The following is a 26,247-nucleotide window of genomic DNA, read 5'->3' as shown; positions in this document are numbered from 1 at the left end:
ATGCAATTTGGTCAACGCTCGCACTTCCAGGGTACTTTTGTCCACGATAGTACATCACCTTTAATGCAAATGTCATGAAGGCAGCTCATAGACAAAGCAGCAGGTCAACATTGAGAAAATTGTCTTGCCAACACACTGACATGGCTGCAGAGATAAAACACTTTGCACTTTGTGATATGAATGCACTGCATAGCACATATACAGAAAGGTGCAACATTTCAGTCCTCAAGTTCTTAGATAACAGAAGCAACTTTATTTTTTTCAATCACTCGTCTTGCACTTCTTACTGGTGAAAGTTGTTCTTGACACAAAACGCTTGCAAGGATAAACTTGCTGCTGTTAGGAGAAACAAATAGTATTCATGAATATCCATCCTAAAGAAAGCGGCAAAAAAGTATAATCACAGAACACGACAAAGCAGTAACTTCTGTGTTAGAAAAACATGTAAGTAGACCAACATTGTTGGAACAAGGCATGTTGCTGTAGCCAACATTTCGACATAGGTGCTTGTCATTAGGGTAGCAAATGTTTTCCTTGGCTGTGTTGTTTTGGATTATGCATAGCTCACTGGCCCCTAGCCTCATTGGGGGAGAAGAAACTGGTGCATATAATAGGTCAAGAGAAGCCAAAGTGTTAAAATAAAGGAAGGAAGGGTGTGCTTAGCAGTGGTGATTGTGATGGAGCGGGTATGAGCACTGCTGTCAGTACTTGCTAAGAGTAGGGGTGACCAAAACAGAAAGCGATGTACACATGTAAGCAGTCATTAATCCAGTAGACCTAATCTTCCTAGAAGACAAAATAGGTATCAAGATAAACAGTTTGCACTTTTGGAAGAGGAAAACGAAGAATTAAGGAAAATAAATTTCGTATCAAGATGCATCTGGTTAAGATCACTGTAAATGGTAAATGAAGGCACCTTACGAATATATATTTTGTTGAAAGCCGATGAAGAAAAGATATATTGACCAAATATTAAAAAATAGGGACATTAAAATTACACTGGGTATGACCATAAAACAGTAAAGAGCAGCCTGTGGAAAAAAATGGGATGGACAATATGATAACCAGGTGCAAGATTGCAAAACGTCGAGCGCTGTTTATATTCATGCTGCTGTTGACGACTTCAAGTTTCTGTCTTCCTGTGGAACCTTTGTCTTACTTGAACAAGGAAATGGGTCATTTTTTAAACAAGTCAGTTCAAATGCAGTTCAAAGCTTCAGCATTATTATAATGAAAGAAAATATTATGGTCAGTTCTCCTGGGTGTGCTTTCATTCACCAGTTATTTCCACCGGTGCAAGCTCAAACTTTAATGGTCTAAATGGACCTTAGCTCCTCGCAAACCATTAGCTGGTCTTTTTTTCAACACAGATGCCTGCACATTATATGTGTTGGCAGGAGTGCTAGCGAACTACATTATACTTGTTGCCACAACCAAAGCGAAACTTGGTAACAGTGATTAAAAAAACAGCATTCCACAATATTGATTCAAGTCGTCTGGAAAAGTTGCTTAAGTTAATGTACACCCCCCACCCCACCAGACACAATTATAAACCACACTGACTCTCATGGTGTCAGCCATGCTATTATAGCACTAGGCATCATGTAGGAGAATTAGGGGATAAGAGGGCACAATGCTTTTTGTTAGAATATCAAATGTGCTTTGCATAAATGCTACATTCAAACTAACAAAGGAGCAGCCGATAGTGACCAATGCATACGAAAGCTAATGACATTCTGTGCAGCAGAATGTTGACGATGAGGTGTTATGCGCACAAGTGCACTCTTTCACACAAAATGACATCCTGCAGTCAAACCTTGTGCCAACATTAGAGTTTGAAAAACACCACAGTGGAAAGCAAAGAGTGCTAAATTTGTTGAAAATTAGTAAAAATTATTCGATTATTCATTATCCTTACTGTTCGTTAAAGATTCACAGATTGTTCCCTACGGGTGCCGTAAACAGGCACCCTGCTTTTACAGTCGTAGCAACAATGATCTGTCGCACAGATAAGAATAAATGCTCATGAAGTTTATGCAAGAGTATACCCTACAAATTACGCCCCATTTCACATTCCAATGTGGTAGAAGGGGAAGACTAAAAAAACTACTTTCTGGTGGAGGATGCATACCCCAGAATAGAAGAAACAAGTGTACCCTAACCATTGCAGCTGCCGATGCCTGTGCACTAGCAGTTACATATAATATGGCAGTTACAATTGTTTTTCCACAAGCACTGCCAGCTGCTGCCAGTTTACCAGTACAGAGCTGTAATAAATTTAGGGCAAGTTAAAGCTCTCTAATGGATTCATCTCATATGACACAATTGGAATGCAATATTCTGCAAATAAGTGAAGAGCGATGTGCCATCCCATACAATGAAACACCTTTGAAGAATCTGAATCACCACCTGCACTCTTAGGCAGATACACCCTTTGGAGTGCCCCTTCTGCCACACAACAATAATCGTTATCTGCTTTGATATGTTTCCTTTCTTGAAAACGCCACGCCGGCTACTTTCCTGTCGGGAATGCTATCATGCTGATAACGCGCATGCTGTTCATTACTTTAAAGTAGAGGGCTCGCAGCGTTAAAGAAAGGAAACGCATCAAGGCAGATGACGATTATCGTTGTGTGGCAGAAGGGGGACTCCAAAGGGTGTAACTTTGCCTAAGAGTGTGGGCAGTGACGAGGTAAAAGAGTGTGTTCTGTGTAAAGTAGTGCACCTGTATAACCTAAAGCTGTGGAGATACATTTAGTATCAGCTGTGAAGGTTTCGAATTTTAATTGCACACAGTAAAAACCTCCATGCAGTTTCGCAAAATGCAAACCCCCTACCTTTTTGTTGTTCAAAGGCAATGACACGTAGGGCCATAACATGTACATTATGGGTTTCGTTCCCAAACAATCAAAGTGAATAGCACCACCCTAAGTGTTATGTGCCTTCTGTCTCACATTTTCTGTCAAAAATTGTTAGTGTGAAATGCTGCGATCGGCAGAGAAACTGATTTCTGGAGCAATATAAAGTATTAAGTACTGTGATCTCAGTTCTTTCACTGCTGTTTAAGCATTATCGGGTCTTAAAGTAAAAAAACGAGGAATAAATCCATGCATATTTTACATCACAACCCTCATGAGGTATTTAGTAGTCTGTATTATAAAGGATTCCAGATTTACAATGCAGGACAGATTTTATTCCACTGAAAGAATGGCATCATGCCAATGATTCTGCATTTGGTGCTATATTTATTTGTATTTAGTTCAGTTGAAATGTGTGTGTATTGTCAGCGATATTGCTTGACATCTTTTAGATTGACTGTTTTCTAAATTTAGGCAAATTCGTATTCGCAAATAACCTTGTATGACACCAAGAACTTGCTTAGCAGGAGTATTTCTAACATTTGCAAGATATGAGGTTCTTGAATGCATATCCAAGCCTGGGGTGCACGCCGCCCCCTAATCTCATCAGCAAGTTTCTGGAACTCATCTACGAGGTTTCTTATGATGAATGTAAAGTTGCTTGAACGGGAGAAATATGGAATTTAAACAGGTGAATTATGCAGCATAAGAATGATGTCAGCACGAAGCAAGCATCAAGAAGCACTGTCACTCAATGTGCATAGACTATCAAACGCAAGAAATATTTGGGATGATTTAAAATTCTGGCATTGGAACGAAATGTCTTTTAATCTATATATAAACTGATTATTCACTCAACTACCACTACCTTCACCAGAAACATTCATAATCATTTTCCTATCTATGCCACATCATCCAAGCTAATATTCAAGCCCTCATAAGCTGCTTTTTTTACTGCTAATTCTCTGTGGGAAAGAGGTGTCCATATGAAGACCATATCATATACTTATTACCCGTTTTTTGATAAATGATAAGGGAAAAACTTCACACCAAAAATGTTTGAAGCTGTTGATTCTTTTTCCCTTTGCCATCATTGACCCACCTGGTTAGCTAAGTAGACAGAAAAGCTGCAAGAGAAAGGTAGGCGTGCCAAATTAGACTTGTGCCCCAGGGGACCTTTTCACGGTCACTGGAGGAACTGCCTGTGGCCTCGGCATCTTCCTTGAGGTCCATGGCCAAGTCTAAGAAACCTTGTCTCCACAGGCTGCATAAAGAAGGATAATTTTCTGAGCCAAGTCTTTTTCTTAAAAGAACCCATTTAAGTTGTATTCGTGGCTTTGCACCACAAAACTGACACATGACTGGCCACTCAAGACACTTTGTGTATTCGCAGGCTTATTCCTTGAAAAAAAACTTTTATGTAGCACACACTGAGTAACAGTAACAAAAAAGTGTATCAGGAGGCTTTCATATTGCTCTACAACTTTTCATTGACACATTTCATTTAATTATTTGAGATATTTATTAACTAATTAAGAATTATGTAATTAGGCAGAATGCAATAAATAATCAGAGTATCTCCAAGCGATGGCAAACAACATTACCTTCATTTTGTCTAGTTACATCGCATTTACATATTTCTAAATCTTGGTGCACGATGGTTAAGACACCCTGTAGATCAAAAAACAATATTACAATTTTCATAATCATCTCTTGCGTATTATTGGCGGCTATGGCTGCTTCAAGTTATTCTTTCAGTAAGGTACAAGCAGTTTTGAAGTGAAATTGTTTTCCATCGAGGGCGTGTAATCTAGAAAATCAAGCAAAAGGTCAAGTTGTGTTCACTATTCAGATGTTTAACTAAGAAGCTGCAGGAAAAGGAAACAGGACACAACACCTAATAAACAATGCAAAATTTGAAGATTTAAACTGAACAAGAAACCAGTTTTTGAAAACACAGAAAAAAGCCAGAAGCTTACGTCGAATACACCCTTGCTATGTACTCCAAGTGAAGTTGTTACCGCAATGCTTGGGCACCATATGAACGTAACAATCAACAACTTTGAGCAGAATATTAACACCACTAAATGAACTGGCCTTCGAAGATTCTTGATCTGAAATCCTCAACCACTTGTTCTGGCGTTTAATCTGTCGAGCTCAATCTGTATTCTCAAAAGCTGGCTCTCGGCCATACTTTCTCTAAACGCAACATCAGCTTAAATTTCAAGATAGGGTTGACCTGTAAATAAAGTGGATAATGCATGGCAAACATCATGAACACTCTTACATGTTAACCAGAGGGTTCACTCATGCAGCCATGAAATTGTGATGCAGACACGATATATTGAAGCTGGTTTTGTGAAGTGTTTCATGCTTCCAAGGCTTCTTCTCCAGTTGTAAAAGCTGTCTCCACTAGCTAAATAAGCGATCAGAATAAAAAAAGAACTTCAACATGCTCGCAATACGTTGGCCATTTGCAAATAAACAGCAGCCTTCTTGGGCGCCCAGGTTGCCTGGTGCAAATCTACTATGCCACAGTACTTGCGTTACCCAGTACCAGCCACTTTAAAATGCAATGTGTTCAGAGCCCTTTCCCTCTGTTTTTTTGCTTTGGAAACTGTTTACCATGTGTTCGGTAGGCGTCGAGAAAGGGGACAGAAAACACTGTGCACCACTGATTCCTAATGTTATGCTGGATGCAGCACACCGCTCCGGATGCAGGTGAAGCCAGTGAAAATGCGGCGTCATGCAGGCGCTTGTCCTGGAAACAGGGCATATGGTGGAGTAACTAGTGCATGCGATCAGATAATATTGCTGCCGAAAAACTTTTCTTTGTGGTTTTTCACATTTTAGGAGGTCTCTACATGTCTGGTAAGCGCTTTTATATTGTTATAGTATAGTTATAGAGAACGATAGTGTTCTCTTACATCAAGTTTTTTCTCATTTACCAGTGTTTCCATTGCACGCCACTTATGTTGGCGACACTGTAGACACTGCAATGGAAAAATTCTGGACACCTCGAAACACTGCTTGGGTAGTTTATGGCACATCAGGCAGGCATGTTAGGGGAAGAAATGCCACACACCCGTGCAAACGAAGTGCTGCCGCAAAGTTGTGAAGCACCAACTTCCGGGACAAGGTTGGCTTCAGTCGAGGGTGCTCGATATGCTGTCCATCCCCTGTAGTAGAGATCAGTGGTGTGGACCATTTTATACTGGCTGTCTTTTCTGGTCGGAACCTTGGTAACAGCTTCCACCATACTTTTTTGAACCTGCAACATGTGCAGAGAAAGTCACATCACTGTGCGTTGATTGTATGGCTTTATTGTTCTACACATTCTATCAAATCATTCCAAAATACAGTTCGCACATTTTTACTACTGTATATAGACAGTCTAATTGCTAGACACGCGAAACATTACCATCCCTCTGACAGAATGCAACAATAGAAGCGTACACTGTAAAGCTACACTAAAATTTAAATTGATGTGACACCGTATGAGCATACAGTATGCTTACTGTATGTTCTAGCCCTGTGTCAAGTAAAAGTTAATTGTCAATCATTTATGGTGTATTTCTACTTATTCTGGGTCATCAAACTGTACAATGTTCCAAGTTTACACATTGTTGGCTTTTGATTGCCTATGTGATCTGTTTCCTACTTACACATGCAGTAATCCCACAGTAATAAGGAAAAAGAGTTACAAAAAGAAATGCCGTGATAATCTTCCACATTTGCTGAGGGCAGGAAGAATGGCCAATAGCATGTGGTTGAAGCTACATAAATACTCGGTTTTCACACAGCTTAATTGTTCAGCAAGTAAGAAAGAGGTACGCTGTGCGCCTCTGCATGACCACTAAAATTTGACTACTTGACACTGCACTAAGGCTGCTGCTTGATAGTGTTCGGCAGTTCGGCTTTGGTCTTCTGATATACAGAACTGTTTAGGTATCAGTAGTTTACTTTGCAATAAAATGGAACTTGGAGCACTGGTCATTTGCACATAAATAATGCGACAGCAAATATAATACAAGCATAGGAATATGGGTCTCTCAGAAAAAGTACATACACATTATGATTATAATGTGATGTGATGCCACAATAAAACAGAAAGCAATGCATAGAAGTGGACGGCACTTCCATGCCACCAAGGTTATTGGACAGACAGTACTTCAGAAGTGCCCGCAACACAGTCAAAGAAGGCAAAGCCGCATTTCTTTGCGTTGAACACAATGCGTTGGCGGGCTAGTTGGTGCGAATCCATAAATACTTTGTTTAGCGCAAAACAATGGACACAAGAAGGACGACCCCCAGCACAAGGCGCTACTCTCAAGTGACATCACTTTGTTGCGTCACTTCTTTATAGATAGTAGAATCTAGAAGAAATGTGCAGTGAGCACCATGTGCAGGGACCACCAACAACCGATCACAAGAGCACACTCAGGCGACGGGATCCAAAAAACCATATTGAGCACTGCACAAGGTTAAAGAAGGCACACTAATGCACTGTGACCCCAATGACTGTATGAAGAAAGCTTCCGATAACTCTCGGGTGGTGGTATCACAGCACGTTTTCAAAATCATAGTATCACGAAACATGGCTTTGCACTTCCATATTTTACTATGTTGAGCCAAATGGGAATCTGTGCCTGTTGGTATGGATCGCTTATGTTCGCAATGTTTTGTGATACTACGATTTTGAAAAAGAGCCATGATACCACCGCCAGAGAGTTATCGGAAGCTTTCTTCATACAGTCATTGGGGTCACAGTGCATTAGTGTGCTTTCTTTAACCTTGTACAGTGCTCAATATGGTTTATTTGGATTCTGTCGCATGAGTGTGCTCTTGTGATCAGATGTTGGTGGTTCCTACATATGGTGTTCACAGCGCATGTCCTTCTCGATTCTGCTGTCTACAAAGGAGGGACGCAATAAAGTGATGTCAGTTGAGAGTAGCGCCTTGTTCTGTCATCTTTCTTGTGTCCATTGTTTTGCGCTAAAAAAGCATGTATGTATTCCTTGTGTGTGTTTGAAGACAGCTCCACACGCAGAAGCGATTCCAGTATTGCTGCCCAGTGGTTTAGCTCGCCGCAGTTTGAAGTGCCACAAAATATAAGGAGAGAAACCTGCTTTATAGTCTTGTTGCAAACAAGAATATAACGTGAAGTGCATTCTGCGGCCAGAAACTATAGCAAAAAATTTCATGATGCACCACTGTGCAGGGTTTTATAGCAAAGTCAAATACATTGAGTGTAAATATCACACTATGGTGGTACACAATGGTGGTAATCTCTAATAATATAAAAGGTGCCTTAATGTTACAACAAAAGTTGACATTATTTAATAATAGCCCTGTAAAATTTAGCATGCAGGGGCACCACTTGGTTAAACAATAGTGATGTAATGTCTATGTATACAAGTATTACCCATGCATTTCTACCATTGTCCAGATGGCATAAATGAATGAGTAATACTTGTATACATAGATATTACATCTCTATTGTTTAACCAAGTGGGTAAACTATGTCTGCCTCATACAAGATTAGAATTAAACCATAAATTATATATAGTCACCCTAACAGTAACACCTCATTTGAACTTCACAGTAAGTAGATGTCACCTATTCAATGTTTATATGTTGAATGTAACGAACCCTCATTACAGCAGCGCAGAGCATTACTCACATTTTCTTACGTACTCAGAATTCAGTCTTCACCGCAACACATAGGCTACAACATCGTCACACAGTGCAACTCACGCTTACACTACACAAATAAACCAAACATGATTAGGCCACTTGTACTGCGGTATGAGCAATACTGTCGGGCTTATGAAATTCCCCAAGAAGTCCTCCAGGTTGCCAAGAAACCAGAACGGTTGGCCCCGTGGTACGATTTCACGCAGTTGTGCGACTGGACATTAACACATTTAAGGAAAAGAGACACTCCACACGAACACATTATACAAGAATTCCGTTCTCTTCGGGACCAATATCAAAATCACATGCAATTCTACACTGATGTGTCCAAAACAAAACAACACGTGGGTGTAGGGGCCGTAACAGAATACTGGGAAAGAAGTATTCGTCTACCAAAACATGCCTCTGTTTTCACTGCTGAAGTTTACGCTGTATGGGTTGTAGGTAAAAAGATTATCACTGGCAAGCACAAAAACACAGTCATTTACACTGATTCCTCAAGTACACTGAAGGCTCTAAACCTAAAATCTGAGTGTGAACCACTGTTAGGGGACATACTAAACATGGTCGCGCTTAACAAATATGGGAGATCAATCCGCTTCTGCTGGGTACCAAGTCATGTTGGGATACCGGGTAACGAAGCAGCCGATAGATATGCATCGATGGCAGCGAACAAAGAGATAACAAACACAACACTTCCATACAAAGATAGCATCCGCGCGATTAGAAAAGCCTTAACGGCGAAATGGCAACGCGAATGGGACCGTTGTGCTGACAACAAACTACATCTCACGAAACCCATAGTTGGCGAGTGGAAGTCATGCTACCATCAGGAGCGGTTCATCGAAGTAGTTTTATGCCAACTACGCATTGGGCACACACACCTCACACACAATCACTTACTTACGAAAGAAGGCACACCAACATGCGAGAAATGTCAACAGCCAGTAACAGTTATGCACATATTACTCACATGTACGCAGACTGAAACACATAGACGAACACTTTTGCACAAATTATGTTAACTACACATACCTTTACACCCTGCTCTAATTTTAGGTGATGATCCGCTAGTCCCATTATGTGACGTTCGTAAATTTCTAGACGACACTGGATTTTTACATAAAACATAGACTATTAACAAAAGCCTTTTCCTTCATTAACTGGATTTTAAAACACCTCGTGTTTGGCGCAGCATAGCCTTAGCCGCTTTTGCGCCATTAAGCCCCATTTAACTAACTAAGTAAGTAGACGCCTGTTGATGCCAGCCTCCCCCAATGCTAAACTCTGCTGCATGCTTTACAGAGAAATTATAGTGGTATCACTAAACTCTGAAGCTATTCAGGACTGCAGCATTGTAGAAGACATCTACAAATGTCCCATTTCATGTGTAACAGCCTGAATTGCTTGCACATCTTACCAAGTGCGAATTAAAATTACTTCTCCTTGTTTAGCATTTTTGCCTGCTAGACCACAATCCAATGTCATCAATATATTAACATATTACCTCAAAGAACCTAATTTGGCTTATAGATTAACACCTTCGCATACTGCCACAGCTGCACTCTGTCATATGCGTTGAAATCATAAAGGAGTGCTTGTCCACCAGCACTCCAATGTCACTAACAGTGATCACCTACACAGCTTGATTCAGGTGGCAGGTGGCAGTCATGATTCAGGTGGCAAATAGCTAAGAGAAAAATAATCCACTCACTTTGAGAGCTATAATACTGCGATAACTTGAGAGAGATGGACCCATTGCAGGCAGCAGACCTCTCCTCAGCTCCAGCACAACAGCAACTTGCCTTTCAGTAAAAGAAAAAGATTAATTAGTAATGATATGTTACCTTGTTTTTTCTGAGTATCAATAATATCCGACTTTCATGCATATCCACTCTCCGCTTTAGTAATACAACTGAATTATTTGTAAAATAGAGTCTATCATGATACCATTCGCTTCTCTTGTATGTCCAAATTTTTTCGCACTGATACACCGTTTACTGCTTGCTTACTGACACGAATGCCTTGACTGCCCAGACATCATTCGAAGCAACACGTCTTGCTGCACCGCAAAAAGTTGCCCTAAAGAAACACAGCACAGCCAGAGCGAAGAACTTTTTTCTGGTCACAATTAAAACGTGCACCCAAGCAAGAAAGTAACGATCACAGGTAGTGAGCGACTGGTATTGCCTCGAACGTTTATTTCCGTATTTTAACAGAAGTTCTTGTATCGGATACAGTATGCTCTCAAGCCAATACAAGCTTCAATACAAGTGCGCCACTGAGCGCAGTTTTATTCTATGCTTTTAACGCGAGTGAGCAAAAGGTTACGATCGAGCCGATCGCGCTACGACTGGAATCGATCTGAAAAGATAGGGTGATCCCTATCCCCATTCATGCGTCATTTTTGCTCTAAGACGTTGCATAGTGGTCTTTTGAAACAATATTTCTGTTCGCGACACCGGCTTACCACACATCATTTTAACACCTACGTTATGCAAACCAAATAAGATTAAAATGGGCTTACCTCATGAGCAAGTTACGAGTGCGCGTAGACTGTTGAACACCCGTTGAGAGCAAGCAGGCTATCCGTGTCCAAGCGCATACGTGCACCCAAACACAGGACAACTTCTTCGATGCGGCAGCGTGCAGAGTTTTGTACACGAAGTGAAAGACATCCAGCGCAAATATCTCCGCGCGATGACGGCAAATGACGAGCGCACAAGCGTACAAAACACAGCGACAAATTCGGAACTTTGCCAATTCGAACGTGCCGAGACCCAAGCAGCGTAACCATCCATCGTTTCTGTTCTTCGCTCCCAATGCGTCAATCTCTCTTCCTTGGAGTCTTGCTCCACTCTTGAGTACAAATCAAGAGATATTTACGGCAAATTAACAACTTTTACAACACGACACGAAAAATTCCGGCTGACTACACATGAGCAGCTCCGTCTGCCACTCCTAACGGACGCGCAGCGCGCGCTGCCCCCTGGTGCAGCACTCTGTGAGCGCGGAGAACAGAACTGAATCGGTTTCGTTTTCGCATTTGAGCTCTAGTTGCTGGAACTGCAATATAATTACTTGACAATTAATTGATTTATAAAAGAGGAGAACGCTTTCTCTCCCACAAGTTAGTGCGTTTTATACAAAGGGAGAGAGAATGCAAGAAGCAGAAAGGCAGGGAGGTCAACCAAAGCGTTCGCTACTGGGGTTAGCAAACCCCTGTGCTGCAATGAAGTGCAAAGCAAAGCACTGCGATGCGCCCATAATCTCTAGTATAGTGATAATTTGGGCTGGTTGGTTCATGTAATGAACGGGTAAATAATGAGTTCTAATGAGTTTAATAAAGCACATGGAACTAATGGTGTTGCAATTCTAGGTCAAAAAGAAATAAAGCTTGAATCGTTACATCTCGGCACTGGCCATTATTCTTTCTTTCCGGATTATTTTTTTCTTCTTTTTGACAGTACACACGGTACTAGCACGGTAATAGGTCCTTCATCTTCAGTCACCTTCCAGTAGTTTACACACATGTCGGTGCATGTTCGCGTTCTTTATTCTACCGTATACAAGAACGAGCGCGCTTACCGGTCTTGTTTCAAGATGAAGCGCCAAATGTTTGCGATTACATCTTATCGCAAGAATTAACACATGAACAGTGAAGATTATGCGTAATCGATTTTTCTCAACGAATGGGCAGTTACTGTCAGAGACGAGATATTTTGTAAATATTATGGGAATGAGTTAAACCATCTACATTGCGGTTCAGCAATGCCCTTTGACACTTGGGTTAATTGCTTGCCGCATTCGAAAATTTCATCCGACCGTTGTACTTGGATCTATAGGCCGCCAGCCCCCTTCGAGACCATTTGTTGCAAAATATAAACGCCGTTACGGTCATTATACCACTCCCTGCGTTTCGGTACTGATTTAGAGTGCGCACAATTTTTGGCGTATACAGAGCACCAATGTCATTCCCAGTGCACCAGCACCTGAATGCTGCGAGCTTGTTTACGTATGCACGTATGTCCACGGCTCTTCGTTCACTTAAACATATATGCTGTGTTATTAACTACAAAGCGCTTAATTTGAGAAGATTGCGAGAACACGCATATATTTGCGCATATGATCAGCGAGGCCCATATACGCGGCAAACTGCGACCGCAATAGAAGATGCGTATATATATTTATACGATCTGTTATTGCAGCTTTTGGTAGAAGGCTAGCTCTCACATTTTGTACGCATCTTCATAATGCGTACAGTTTGCGTGTTCAATAAAATATTGTTAGCTGAAACTTTACGAGCACGAGCGCTCATTCAGACAGCTTAAATTTTCTCACAATAATACCGATGTTCGCGTAACAAAAATACGGAATTCTGTCTGTTTCGTCCAAAACAGTGTATAGCCGTACATATGATTACAGTGAAAATGTCCGTAAAGCTGAAAACGGAGAGCAGTTTCCGTATATTAACGGCAGATTTTGCCGTATTTTTGAAATATGACGTAGTTTTCGTATATTTACCTGCAGTTCTCCGTATAATGACGGAAATCCTCTGTATAACTACGGAATTTTTTTACAGTGTAGCTTGCGCGCGTGTACGTGCATGTGTTTGCGATAGCTCTTACATACGCACGCATTTCGTCCGTCGTATTGTATAAATCGTAAGCGTATAAATCAACTGCTCGGAGTTTTTCTTACTGTTGTTAATTGGAAAGCGCCAAATAGTCCGTTGAGCGATAAAGTCGGTTCTGTATGTAGGATCAACACGACACGTACACTCACATCGCCATTGGCTGCGCCGACACGTCGTGGGTGAGCATCACAGGTGCACCAGGTGTTGCGTGAGGGTATCGCCGTGGCGCCATGGCACCCTCGCTCTCAGCGCGAGCGCGCATCGAGGCAGCAGAGCGGGCGAAAGGGAACACCTTCTGATTCCACAGCGCGCCAGGTGTGCGAGGGGAGAGGGCATCGGCGCGTAGGCGGCATTGGCACGGCAGGCTGCTGTTACTTGCTGGCTCGGGTACTAATGTACCGCTAAGGTACATTAGTCCCAGCGGAAAACTAAGCACCGCTCAGCGCCGTTCAATTGAACAGTAATGATTCAAAACTAATGCAAAACCGTTAGGTGAACTAGTATTTCTTGTCCTTTTAGCGCAAGGTCCTGTAAACAGCTTTTGCCAATGATTGAGAGGAAACCGCAAAATTTTTTCAATGTTGCGTGTCTACGAGACTGTATAACAACCGCAGTCGTGTCCTTTACTGAAACCTGGCCAGAGCACGAGAAAGAATTCTGCGAGGCTCTTTAGGGGAAAAAGGAATCAATCTCACCATTAATACAACGCCTCTCTACACCTTTTAAAGGGAACAGTGCCACTGGTTTGACATTAGCTACAAGTGTAGGCCCAATGGACCATGCCAGCTTTCACTCCTAGCCACCACCGCTAACAATGCGCTATATTGGAAATTGCGAAATCGTAGAAACCTAGCAAATTTTTGCCCGTGAACCAATTGGCAGTAAAGTGACTTAAAAATACTGTATTGGAAAAAAATTGTAAATTGACGATCTCATTTTACACGTATTTCACGCCTTTGTTCTAAAGAATAGGGCGCAGGACAACCCCTTGCAACTTCTAGAAGGAAAATAAGTGACACTCGACAGCCCTATTTTTAAAATTTATTTACCAGTGATTTTATTGGCTAAATAAAACCAGCTACATTGTCAGCACTTTTGACCACACATTCTAACTATGAGTGGCGCTATACGTATACTTTCGACATTGTTACTCGTCGTGCATGGAAAACAAGCATCGTATGTCTGAAAGGAGTTTGCGAAAAGTTATGAGGAAGGAGAGCCTGTGCATTGTAGCAAAAAAAAAAAAACAATCTTCCGCTCGACTTGGAGTCGTTCGGCAGCAATGAAAGGCAATTCTTGAGAGTGGCAATTTCCATAGTGTAAGAGCAACAAGTGTTCATTCAAGGAAGAAGTGACATAACACAACAGTGTCCTTTCCAACTTGGAGTCATCTACAATGGACTTCCTTCGAAAGACACGCGCCAAGATTCAGCCCTACTTTATAGCCAGAAATTACTGGCAATGGGATGTCGATTTTATTGATAGATATACAAGAGGTATTATATAGAGCTACGAAGCAAGCTTTATTTTATTTTCCACACAGGTACGTGGAAGACTGATATCCATTCATAACAGTTTCAACAGCTTAACTGTTTGCGAAAATACGTAAAGTGCCCCCATCATTGTTATTTCTCTAAGTCTTTTGGAACAAGCTCCCACATTACATGAAGGCTGTCGTCCGTGACGTATCCTTCTTGCTTCAGCTCATCCACGCGGAATGAAATGTCGCTGAAACGTACTGCTCGGTTACTTGATTCTTCGGGCCTTCCATAGCACTTGAGTGAATCCGTAGTGTTATCTGAGAACTGGCACTGCTTGGCTCTCGATGGATGTTTGATAGTCAAGCGAATTTTCTCATTGAAAGGCCACTGAAGGTATTCATCAATCACTCCCTTGTGTAGCTGTAATCTAGCGCGAAGGAATACATGCTGCCCCACTTTCTTTAGTTCAACTCCTGGGGACAAGTGATAGCCAGACATGTACATGTTTCCACATTTGTAGATATGAATGCCTTCTGAATGTGCGCTTTTTTCGATTGCTTTCAGTCCTTTCACAAAAAACTCGTATCGCCTAATATTGAGAGTGTTTAGGGCCAGTTCTTTTTGTTTTGTTGCACTCAATACACTTTGTTCCGCACGGTCCTCTGCTTCCCCAATCCTAGCATCAATTTGTGCCAGATTTGTGCAGATTCTGTTCGTGGAATGCTGCAACAGTTTTCCGAAGGTCTCAGCCAGCGTACCGACGTTGTCTGAAACTTTCTTGAGCGCAGTGGTGTCAGCCACCGAACATTCCCGTAATTCGGGTTGCAGCGTCTTTGCCGTATTTTCTTTCAGGTGTTCTAAAGCTCGATTCGTGTCTTCTAAAGCTCTCATCTGTGCTTCATTTGAATTATTTGTGGTTTGCGCAAGCTCCTGCAACTTTTCACCGTGCTCAATCAAAGCTTCCTGTATTGCTTTGGAGCAGGATATGCTAGCTGCTGTTTGTGATGCAACGTTCTCAAGTGTTCTACTTCTACTTGATACCTCTAGCAGCATTTCTTTCATCGTGTTCACGCAATGTAAAATCTCGTCGAGGCGGTCACTATGACCGTTATTATCTCTAATAACTTGCTCTAGCCTGTCTTTCATTTCACCTACGTGCGCGTCCATGCTTGCATTCACAGCTGTCATCATTTCCTGGCTGTAACTGTCGATCGTTTGCGAAGAACCGGGCGTCGTGGACATCGCGTAATCTCTGCATTTGCTCTGTAGATGATCGCACACATCTCTGCGTAGCACGACCTTTGAACATTCGGGACAGGACAAAGAGTGGTGGTCACAGTCTTCGCAAAAATGCTTGATTTGCTCTGATGCAGCCAAAACCTTGGCGCAGCCGTGTTCTGCATTCCAGCATTTTACCTGAAACGAAAAGCAAGGGCTATCGAGAAATCCGTCATAGCAAACAAAGTTGCATATACAGAGCATTCCAGCTCACGTTAGCCAAGCTGTTCAGAGAAAAAAATATTTAAAGAACACGCTGCCCAATATGTTCTTAAGAGACTTACGGTGTTTAATCGACAGACCGCTGCCAATCACACATCCAAGGCATTATAAATGTTTCTTGCACCACGTTCTTTAAGTTTTTCTTTTTTGCGCTGAAAAGCTTAGCTAAAGTTGGGCGGGGCACCCTGTACGGTACTCTTACATGTGGTAAAACACTAGGTTACATCTTCAAACTTTGTCCAACAATGAATATTTTGTCTAGGGCACCGTAACGCGAAAAAACACATTTGAAGATGTACATAAGAGTAGTAGTTCTCTTAAAGGGAGGAAAAATACCTGTTAGCGAGAAGCAGCTGTCACACAGATTTGAACCCATGTTCTTGCCCGAAAAAAGTCACTCACTTTTGCATACGCTAGAAAGGATGATGACGAAAGCCTACCCCCTCATGAGACATTCATTACAACACTTGCTATTTTCATTCTAATACATTGTTATTTCCCGATACCTTTCTCCCATCAAAGGTGGCGGATTATAGAACACTAATTAAATATGCCTTAATCAACTGTACCCTAATTATCTCCGCCCTAATTAAGATAACGCCAAAGATTGCCGTTTCAACTTCCACCAAAGGTCATTGGTTCGACTCTCGACCTTCACGACGTCAAGTGGAATCCAACTTGGAGAAATCGCTAGTTCGCTCAAATCTCCAAGTGGGTTCGACTCCAACCTGGGGTCGTAGGTACGAGTGCCTTAATTATGTCCTCATATACTGCGCCTGAATTAACTTTGCCTTAATTACCCCTCAAGTCGTGAGTTCGATTCAAACCAAATGTCATGGGTTCCGGTGGTTCGAGTGCCTTAATTAACTTCGCCCTAACACCAAAGATCCACGGTTAGATTTTCGACGTTCGTGACAGTAACTCGAATCCAACTCGATATGGCTGGTTTGCTCATATCTCCAAGGGGGTTTGACTCCCACAAAAGGCGGTGGGTTCGAGTGTTTTAACATCACAGGTCGTGCTAAGGCTTTTTCGCTTCGGCTTCACGCTTTCTTATAAAGCAGTTGATGACTTCAAACGCCCTTATTAACACCAAAGGTTGAAAGTTTGACTGCCACAAAAGGTCGTGGGTTTTAATTCCATTCGCGTGTATTAACACCACAGCGAGTGGGTTCGACTCCTTACGAATTTTGGTGCCATGAATTTTGGTTTCATAACGCCGGATATCGGATATTTCGTCCCATGAGCCCCGTCCAAATGCATGTAAAAGGAGAATTCGTGTTTCTCGGCAACCGCTGCGCCAAATTTGACGACGTTTGTTCCATTTGAAACAAAAAACTCATAATCTAGTGACTGTTGGTTTCGAATTTTCGATTTATGTCGTAAACCCTTGTATTTAAAATTGACAAAAAATCGCACATTTTCTATAAACGAAGCAATAAAGTTTACTACTCTAACCCAGCAATGAAAAGCGATATCACAAGCATGTGAATTGCATTTTATAATAAATCGAAAGCGGACAAACGTGATATGTCAACCAAGAATCTAAAAAAATAATTTTTAACATGGAAATATGGCTTTTGCAGAACCCTTGTACAGAACGTAACAAATTCACGTAAGATGATTTAACATATCGAAGGCGTGCGCTTGGGACGATCTAATGGATGCCGTTTACAGAACCGCTATATCTGTTTTTGATGCAGAGTTAATAATTTGTAAAGCTTGCGCTTCTATTCTTTTCGAACTTCTGAATCTTTGAAGGTTTTTTTTACAAATTCGGGCCCTAAATCGAAATTCCGCTCTCAAAAGGCACTACAATTTACCTTTATCTCTCAAACGAAACAAATTTCATTAATATCGGTAAAGGGGTTATCTCAGAAAAGCGTTTCTGCGTTTTACATGTATTTGAATAGCCCGCGTCGGAGTTGGGCCCAAACTAAAGCTTCCTCTTAATATTTATTATTCGGCGAAAAGAAATTCGTTCAATTGCGGCTGAACAGTCCCGTCACCACCGTAGCAAGGATTGGCGGCAAACACCGCCACGTCACTGATTTGACCGGTGCGACGTCGTTTCTGCTGTTGCGCGCCGGTGTATTTGATGATGAGCAACACACACACACATATATATATATATATAATGCCAAGCAGGTCCAACGGTACCGATTTGGTGTAAACAGTTCTGCCTACAAGCGTCAAAGCGATGCTCTTCCACTCACACACACAGAAAAGAAATAATACATGTCGATGATGTTGCTGGACATAATGATGGAACTAACGTGCACTTTAAGCATTGTTTCTATCTGAAATGCCGCTAAAACTAATTTTCTTCGTGTTGGGCCAATTATTAAAACTGCGAGAATACCTTTACTCAAAGTCATTCAAAGTCGACCAATCACCGCCCACTTGAAGAAGGTTAAAACTGCATGGGAAGGCCCTCAGATTCTAACCACTGGAGGACACCTAATAACACTGACTGGAATACGCACGGCAAGAATTACCGTTCGGACCAGACCTACCCTGCCACTTTTGTTATCCTCCAACCGTGTCCACGAGACATTCTTGGCCTCGGCTTCCTGAAACAACACGGCGTAATTATCGAACTGAAGTCAAAGTCAGCTACGGAATCCGATAAATCGATATCGCCGGACAGGGCTCATAGTCTCCATGCAATGAGTGTACTTGAGGAATAAGTCAGCATCCTGCCGCGCTCCAGCATTATTATTTCCGTCGGCAGCGAAACACCCGCAGACTTTGAAGGCTTCATCGAGGGCGAGCAACGTCCATTGCTCGACCATGGAATTTGCGACGTGAGAGGCATTGCTCGACTGCACGGAGGGTAAGCGAAAGTGATGCTGCCAAACTTCAGCCATGAGTTCAAGCTCCTCAACAAGGGCGCGACGATCACATACATCAAGGAAATTGTGGAAACGCGGAATGCGTTTGTCCTCTTCGATTCCGCCGCATCTACCCCGAGTACCATAGTTCCCGAATCTGACTTCGTCATAAATCCAAGTATCCGTAAGGGTAAGCAGCAACAGCTCAGAAGTCTTATCCTACGGTATAAAGACTGCTTTTCGACGTCATCGTGGATTCGACAAACACCAGTTGCAAAGCATCGCATAATAATCGGAATGCACTCGACCATTCCGCCAGAACCCTTACAGACCGTGAAGATATAAGGCAACAAGTCGAAAAAATGCAGCGCCAGGTGTGATCCAGCCGTCCAAAGCCCGTGTACATCTCCTGTAGTCTTGGTGTAGAAAAAGAACGGTTCCTTATGTTTCTGCACCGACTATCGTCGACTGAAGAAAATCACTATGAAGGACATATACTCTCTTCCACGGATAAACTACGCTTTGGACCGGCTCCGCAATGCTAAACACTTCTCGTCGATGGATCTCATGACTAGCTACTGTCGAAGAGAACTGGCTGAACGGCATCGCCAAAAGACCGCCTTCATCCCGCCAGACGGCTTCTATGAGTTCAAGGTTATGCCATTTGGACTACGCTCGACGAATGCAAGGTTTGGACACATTATTAGCAGGGTTGAAGTGGCAGACCTGTCTCGTTTAATTAGATAACGTCGCAGTTTTTGCAGCACATCTCGACGATAAACTTAGGCCTTCGACCGTACTAGAAGCCATGAAATCATAGGGCTCACTCTGAACGCGGAAATGTGCCGCTTTGCTTACGACGGGCTTCTGCTCTGGGCCACGTCATCAGCAAATATGCAGACCACCCTGACCCGCAGAAGGCAGGTATGATAGCAATCTTCCAGCAGCCAGCCCATCAACAAGATTTCTAGATTCCTTGGCACGTGTGCCTACTAAAGCGCTTTGTCAATGACTTTTCACGCATCGCTGAGCCGCTGATACATCTAACAAAATGTGATGTTGAGTTCAAGTGCGAAACGCCGCAGGCCGACGCATTTCAAGAACTTAAAATATGCATGCAGTCGACACCGGTACTTGCACACTTCGACGAGGAGGCAGGTACAGAGATCCACACTGACGCCACTAGCCTAGGCCTCGATGCAGTCCTAGTTCAAAAAAAAAAAAAAAGACTGACTTGAACGGGTGATAGCTTATGTTAGCACGTCGCTGCCAAAGCGGAAGGAAACAGGGTGTCTACCAAGTTGACATTTCCAAATTCCCTGAATTTTCCAGGTTTTCCCTGAGCACCTTTGCGAAATTCCCTGAATGAGCCAGAACTTTGTTTTATGTCAAGACAGGCTGACACCACGTTGCCCGATGCTGTCACTCTCTAGTAAGCATGCTGAAACAAAAAAATGACTTAATCCAGTTTGAATAGTAAGGAGTAATATCTATTTTATTTAAAAAGAAAACAGAAGGAAGGTGTTAGTAAAATGCACAGCGAAAGAAATGGTAAAGCCCATTCCGAATTGAGTCGAACATTTTCAAATACGAATGAAAAGGAAATGCATGCATAAGTAAATATTTTTTTAATATCAGCTATTTCTATCAACTGATAGCAAGCTCATCTGTATGAGGTCCTGAACTTTGTCACAACTAAGGTTCTCTCTCAGCAGCTGGGAAGTCAACCTCAACTGTCCTGACATACTCTCAGCCCATACACAACATCTCAGTGTTGGGTTTCACTGCTTAAACAATTTATTTTGGTTTGGATGAGGGACACCTGTGTCTCAGCGTCAGCCAACGCTTAGTTTTTTTAGCTCAAGCTCCTTCAAAAAGCCGGCGGCACCCTTCCTTTCCCGTTAATTCCTCAGTGCGTCGGTCCTTTCTGTTCTCATCCTCCTTCTAACACGCTTTCACCACATGGATCATCTGAAGCATCCTCTTGGTCAGTTGTACAATCAACATTTGATTTTTCGGACTTCTGAGGGGCCGCAAAAAAAATTGAAAAAAAAACGGGCAGTCTGAAAAACATTAATGCATGTCTTTAACTGCCTTTAAGGGATAAAATTACCACAGGCACGTCTGAGAAAGCTCTGAAGGCCTGCCAGTACGCTTATTAGGCATATCAGGGCTTGTACTGTGACAGGATACGGGGTGCACGCATGTGTAATTAAGGAATACATACTGTGTCCCGTGACAATTGCCCCCTTCCCACGCTTGTTATGCTTCACCGCCTAACACAAATGTACTGAGGCGAAGCTAACTTTCGGAGACTGGCATTACGCAACGCGCTGTGCTCTGCGAGCTTCAAAGCCAATCGCGAGGATTACAAAGGCGGAGTCGGTGCCATTGGTGATAGCGGCGAATTCTTTCAATTAAAAACACGGCACCGCACGGCAAGAAGCTTAATAGCGAACATAGAAGCAGCTAGGCCTAACGTTGCCGCGGTGGTGGTTACGGCTGCCAGCGGATCTGCCTGCAAGAGTGCCGGTTCGAGGCGGCGAGATAATCAAAATAGCGGCGGTGGCGGCTTTGATTAATGCCATTTCAGACCTGCAGTCAGGGCAATATACATTGACTATATGGACTACGTGGTGGTGCCGCAAAACCGTGCAAATTATCGGGCATGTCCGAAAAATCGGGCGTCTAGAAAATCGGTCGTTAACTACACGGAGTCAATGACGATTCGTTGCGATTCCTCTGTTACTGGAGCCAGCATTAACACGACTTTCGTTCCCTTTCAATAAAGTTACAGCTAATTTTCCCTGGTAGAAGCACAAATTCCCTGAGTTTTTCCAGACTGTTCAAATTCCCTGAGAATTTCCGGTTTTCCAGGTTGGTAGACACCCTGGGAAATTATTCTTCGACCGAAAATGTATGCCTCGACATCATTTGGGCTACAGCAAGATTTCGCTTTTACGACCAATTTAAAGGACCCTTGAGGACGCCTGGCGGGGTTGAGTTTCAGACTGGAGTCATAACAGATCAGTTCACATTAATCAAGTACTTTAATGTTGTCTTACTAAGAATTTCTTGGGTATGAAGAGGCTTACTCCAAGGGTGTATTCACGCCCAAGTTGGTTTCAGTGTAGTTTATTTACTGTCGCTACTATAAATTTTCTGCAACGCTGAATACTTGGAGAAGAAACTGGTAAATTACGAATAATTCGCCAAACCATTTTTTGGCTAACTCGAAATCTGTAGCGTTTGTTTGAGTGGTCTTGCTCCAACTGCAATGCGAATAAATTATGTAAACCACAAGCAGTGGAACAAAAACAAATAATTGTACACACCCTTGGAAGAGAGAGGAGTGTCATTTAAGTATACCTGCTACTGCTAATGGCTTCCCGGCTATATATATAATGTTATGATCCTGCTGTAACAGTCGCCCAAAAGGAACCCCGCGCACTTTTCAAACGAAGCTTTATTTATCTGCTCTCCCCGACTTTCTTGTTTGTGGCTGCTGGGTCCTGCTCTCTAGCCATATACTCGTAAAGGTGCCCATGCCGCTGGCCTTGATTTCTACAAATTACTCAGTGAGAGCACAAATGATACTGAAGTCTGCCCCTTGCAATATTAGTCATAAAGAGCAGAATTTCTTTAAAAAAGCACACTTTTTTGAACCTTTCTAAGCGTAATTTGGTGGGGTTTACAGTTTGACGGGTCTGCTAGGTCTGCCTTCCACGAGCGAAGTCGATTCTACTGTTTCATTTTCGGCAAGATTAGCCCGCATTAGTCGGGCTGCCTGCCTTGGTCTCAGTCATTGAGCTAATCCCCAAGGCATGAAAATATGGTCGTGTGTGTTGCGTGATTAAAGCCCCTTTGTCTTGCAGTGTTCTAAGGCAGGCAATCCCTACAGTGCAATACGCTGTGCTTAAAATATTCATTTACAGGGCGTTTATATTACCTGATTAGGAAAACTTGGTTTGGTAAATTCCAACATGCCATTTGTGTCTGCAGATTAGTTTTGAATTTTTCAATCTACAAATGCAAACAGGATATTTTATCGCACGCTTACTTCTTCGTCCGTGTTTATCCTTAGCCTATTGTTGCCCGCATAAGTACGGTCTCTCGATTCTTTAACCGTAACGCGGGAGCGTTGACCGGCCAACCTGTGAGCGCCTTCTAACGGGGCCAACTACGAGATCAGCTAGAGTAGCGCATGCGCACAAAGTATATTCGAAGAGCAAGTTTTCTCTGCTAGGCTCTTCCCAACAGCATGACACCGCCTCTGTCACGGTGAACTCAGTCGAAGCTTCCCTGCTTATCGGAGACGGCAGTGCGAGTTCACCTGGACGCGCCTTTTTTTATAACAAATGCCGCTGTAGTCCGCGTGCACCGTATGATACGGAATAAAGCGCCCAAAGAAGTGAAATAATTGAGCTAGCACATTTGTCTGGGAATAATGATTTTATTTTCGCAATTTTCGCACGTTCCGTGATGCATATCAGATTCACGCAGACGTGTGTTAGGGGACCTTGTCAGTTTTTTCAAAGTTCGACGCCGTTCGCTAGCTTCAACTAGCATGAATAAAAAAATCATGTTTCATAAAAATTATAGTGATGTTTCACTTCGTGAACGAAAGCGTGTGGGTGCTGCTCCGGAGTTTTCGAGTTATGCCTTCTTGACGGACACACCCGCATTGTGTGTCCGAAGCCGCCTAGCGCGCTCTTCGGCAGTCACTCACGTGGGCACGCCTAGCCCACCCCTGGTGCCGGCCTCGTTCAGATGGTGCCTGGCGCTTGCTGACGACTTGGGAGTAGGTCGACTCGCGCTCGGCCTGTCACCGATTGACAAACCCGGGACATGCGCGACGCACGCAGAGTTAGTAGGAACTGCCAAGGAAGTGAACCCAGCGCGCCTCCGCGTACCCTCCTTCTCCGCGACGCTCTGCCTCATCCCTCCCCTATTCCTTTTGGATGAATAACAGCCAGATGAACAAAGAAGTCCAGCTAAAAACTCTTCTACCCCACTCCGCCTTGCGCTCCTCTTATGCACCTTCAGGAGCCCATTTCAGCGCTCACCTCCCCTACCAGCTCGGTGGCCTCCGACTCAATCTCGCGGATTTCATAGACGGCCCATGCGCGAGAAACACATTTAGTAAGGCTGCAAATGTACCTCCAACAGCATCAGCCACACGCCGTGGCACTGAATCGTACAGCGCGGGCACGAGTTTGGCGTTGCTTTTCAGGGTCTCCCATTGCGCCCTTATCGCCTTCCGAAGTTGATCGGGCGTGACGTTGTGCAGATCCATCCTTCAAAGGCTGCTCTTCATTATGGCCCCGACATTTTCTAGACTGTTAAATTCGGCTCCCTCTGGAGCCCACGATAGATTCATAACCCCCAATTCCTCAAGATGGGCCTTCACAGCGCAGGAAATCTGGACCGGTTCAAGGTCCTGCCGTAGGCAGAAATAGCCGCCTCTGAAAGGGCCCATCGAGCATGCGGAATCTGCGCTGGTAGTCAAGGATATCATTGTATATGTCGGAGTAGAGTCGACACAGAATTCCGAAGATGGATCCAAGACCGTCCTTGATCACAACCGAGACGTTGACGCAGTGGAGCCCACTCTAAAAATTTTAACACCCTTAAGGGTGTAAATGACTAGTCCCATGGGTGACACCCTATTTGGGTGTATTGCTACACCCCAAGCAAATGGGTGTAAATTAACACCCCACAAAGGGAAGGGTTTTAATATGACGTCACCTTGCCCGTGAGTGTAAAACAAACAACACCCTTTCTATATGGGCGTAACACAGACACCACTCTTTCAATATGGGTGTAGCATGGACAACACCTTTCCAAAAGGGTGTTATCCCTGCAAGTATTTTAGCGTTCACTACAGCCATGTAGTTAATGGACAGACCAGCTGTTGTGAATGCTGCCTAGTCTTAGCTATGGTACTACCTTGTTCAGTATGAGCCAGAATCTGTGAGACTTCGTCATATTGCGCTTCTGGTCCGTCATGTGGTAGCATATATAACGTGCGACCCTTTCAGGCAAAAGAAATTTAAGTTTCACGATCGCAGCAATGCACACACCCTATGCTTTTCGTAATCTTCCTCTGCAGTGATAGTACACCGCTGGCAGGATGCGGAACGCAATAAAAATGCGCACTGCACTAAGGACACAGGATATCCCGCACCTTGGTGCACCAGTACTTATCATTCCATGGAAACAACACAGCCAAAAGCATGATGTTACATGCATTTCAGAAATAATTAAAAACCTCCACTTTTCTTGGTCAAAAATTTTCGCAGCAACACCAGCTCGACCAGGAGGGAAAGACACCACAGCTCGTTGTTGTAGCTCATAGTGAATGCAATAGAGCGCAAGCAATGCATGGATTGGCGACGGTAACAAGCGGAGTACTACAGAAGCATACGTTTGCCTGTCAATCAGTTTTTTTGCCGTTTTAAGCACATATTTTATACCGCTATTCATCAAAGTTGTCATTTGTCTCCACGGGATGCTTCTACTAGTACCTTCACATATATGACTTAAAGGTAGCACTGAAAGCCAAACAAAGTGCAACAAAGCGTTTCTATTTAGAATAATGTTTCAGCATTTACAAACAAAACTGCATGTGTAGTTGTGCATACTGTTTAATATATAAGCATGCACTATTTCCTGAAATGTATGTATGCTTCAATTACTGCCAGTGACTTGCTTATACCCAATAATTTAGTTTATTTTTCACCATGTGCTTGCACTGAATATCCCACAGGCATTGTAAGTTAAGCTACCAGAACAACAATCAGCTAGTCTAAGGTTACTTAATTGAACAAAATCATTGTTAAATTTGTGACGAAATGTCAGAAGAAAAGTATTTATTATTTCATTAAAGAGAAATGGTTACATAATAATGTTTGCACATTTTAAAAGCAAAAAGGAAGATAAGGAGTAAAACCATACCAATACACAGACATAAGCAACGAATAATGGCACAGGCTTGTTCAATTAAACTTTAAGCAGACAAGCCTTTTTTAAATAACCTCACTATGAACTATGACATTTTCATTCGAAAAGCACTGCATCTTATTACAAAGTACAAAAATAACCGGCCACATAAGAAAGAACAAGTCTAAGTGTGTCTATGTAAACACAAGGATAGGAAGTTCGGCGAGTTGGTACGGTAACATCATCTTGGATTGTAGCGCGAAGTGACACGGACGCAGACTAGAAGCAGACAGCATGAG

The 26,247-nt window shown here is 42.9% G+C and overlaps 1 protein-coding gene across 10 annotated transcripts in view; it reads right to left on the bottom strand.

Moving 5' to 3' along the window:
* Positions 1 to 230: 230 nt before the first annotated feature.
* LOC126518991 (uncharacterized) overlaps positions 231 to 26,247 on the bottom strand; it is a 101,485-nt gene continuing 75,468 nt past the window's right edge. The window contains exons 2-6 of one of the 10 annotated variants that reach the window (XR_011890749.1): positions 11,083 to 16,088; positions 10,270 to 10,360; positions 5,944 to 6,129; positions 3,961 to 4,122; positions 231 to 336 (exon numbers count right to left, since the gene is read on the bottom strand). Coding sequence is in view for 2 of the 10 variants with exons in the window: in XM_072285108.1 (XP_072141209.1) it covers positions 4,045 to 4,122; positions 5,944 to 6,129; positions 10,270 to 10,360; positions 11,083 to 11,087 (360 nt within the window). In the remaining 8 variants the exon portion in view is untranslated. Of the gene's footprint in view, positions 337 to 3,960; positions 4,123 to 5,943; positions 7,226 to 10,269; positions 16,089 to 26,247 lie in introns of those variants that run through there. The other 9 variants (XR_011890753.1, XM_072285108.1, XM_072285107.1 and 6 more) reach the window with 9 other exon arrangements.

This window comes from Dermacentor andersoni, chromosome 10 (genome assembly GCF_023375885.2).
Source record: "Dermacentor andersoni chromosome 10, qqDerAnde1_hic_scaffold, whole genome shotgun sequence".
Lineage (NCBI taxonomy): Eukaryota > Metazoa > Arthropoda > Arachnida > Ixodida > Ixodidae > Dermacentor > Dermacentor andersoni.
Note: the sequence above shows the minus strand (reverse complement) of the source record. Positions and strands in the feature narration are given on the sequence as shown.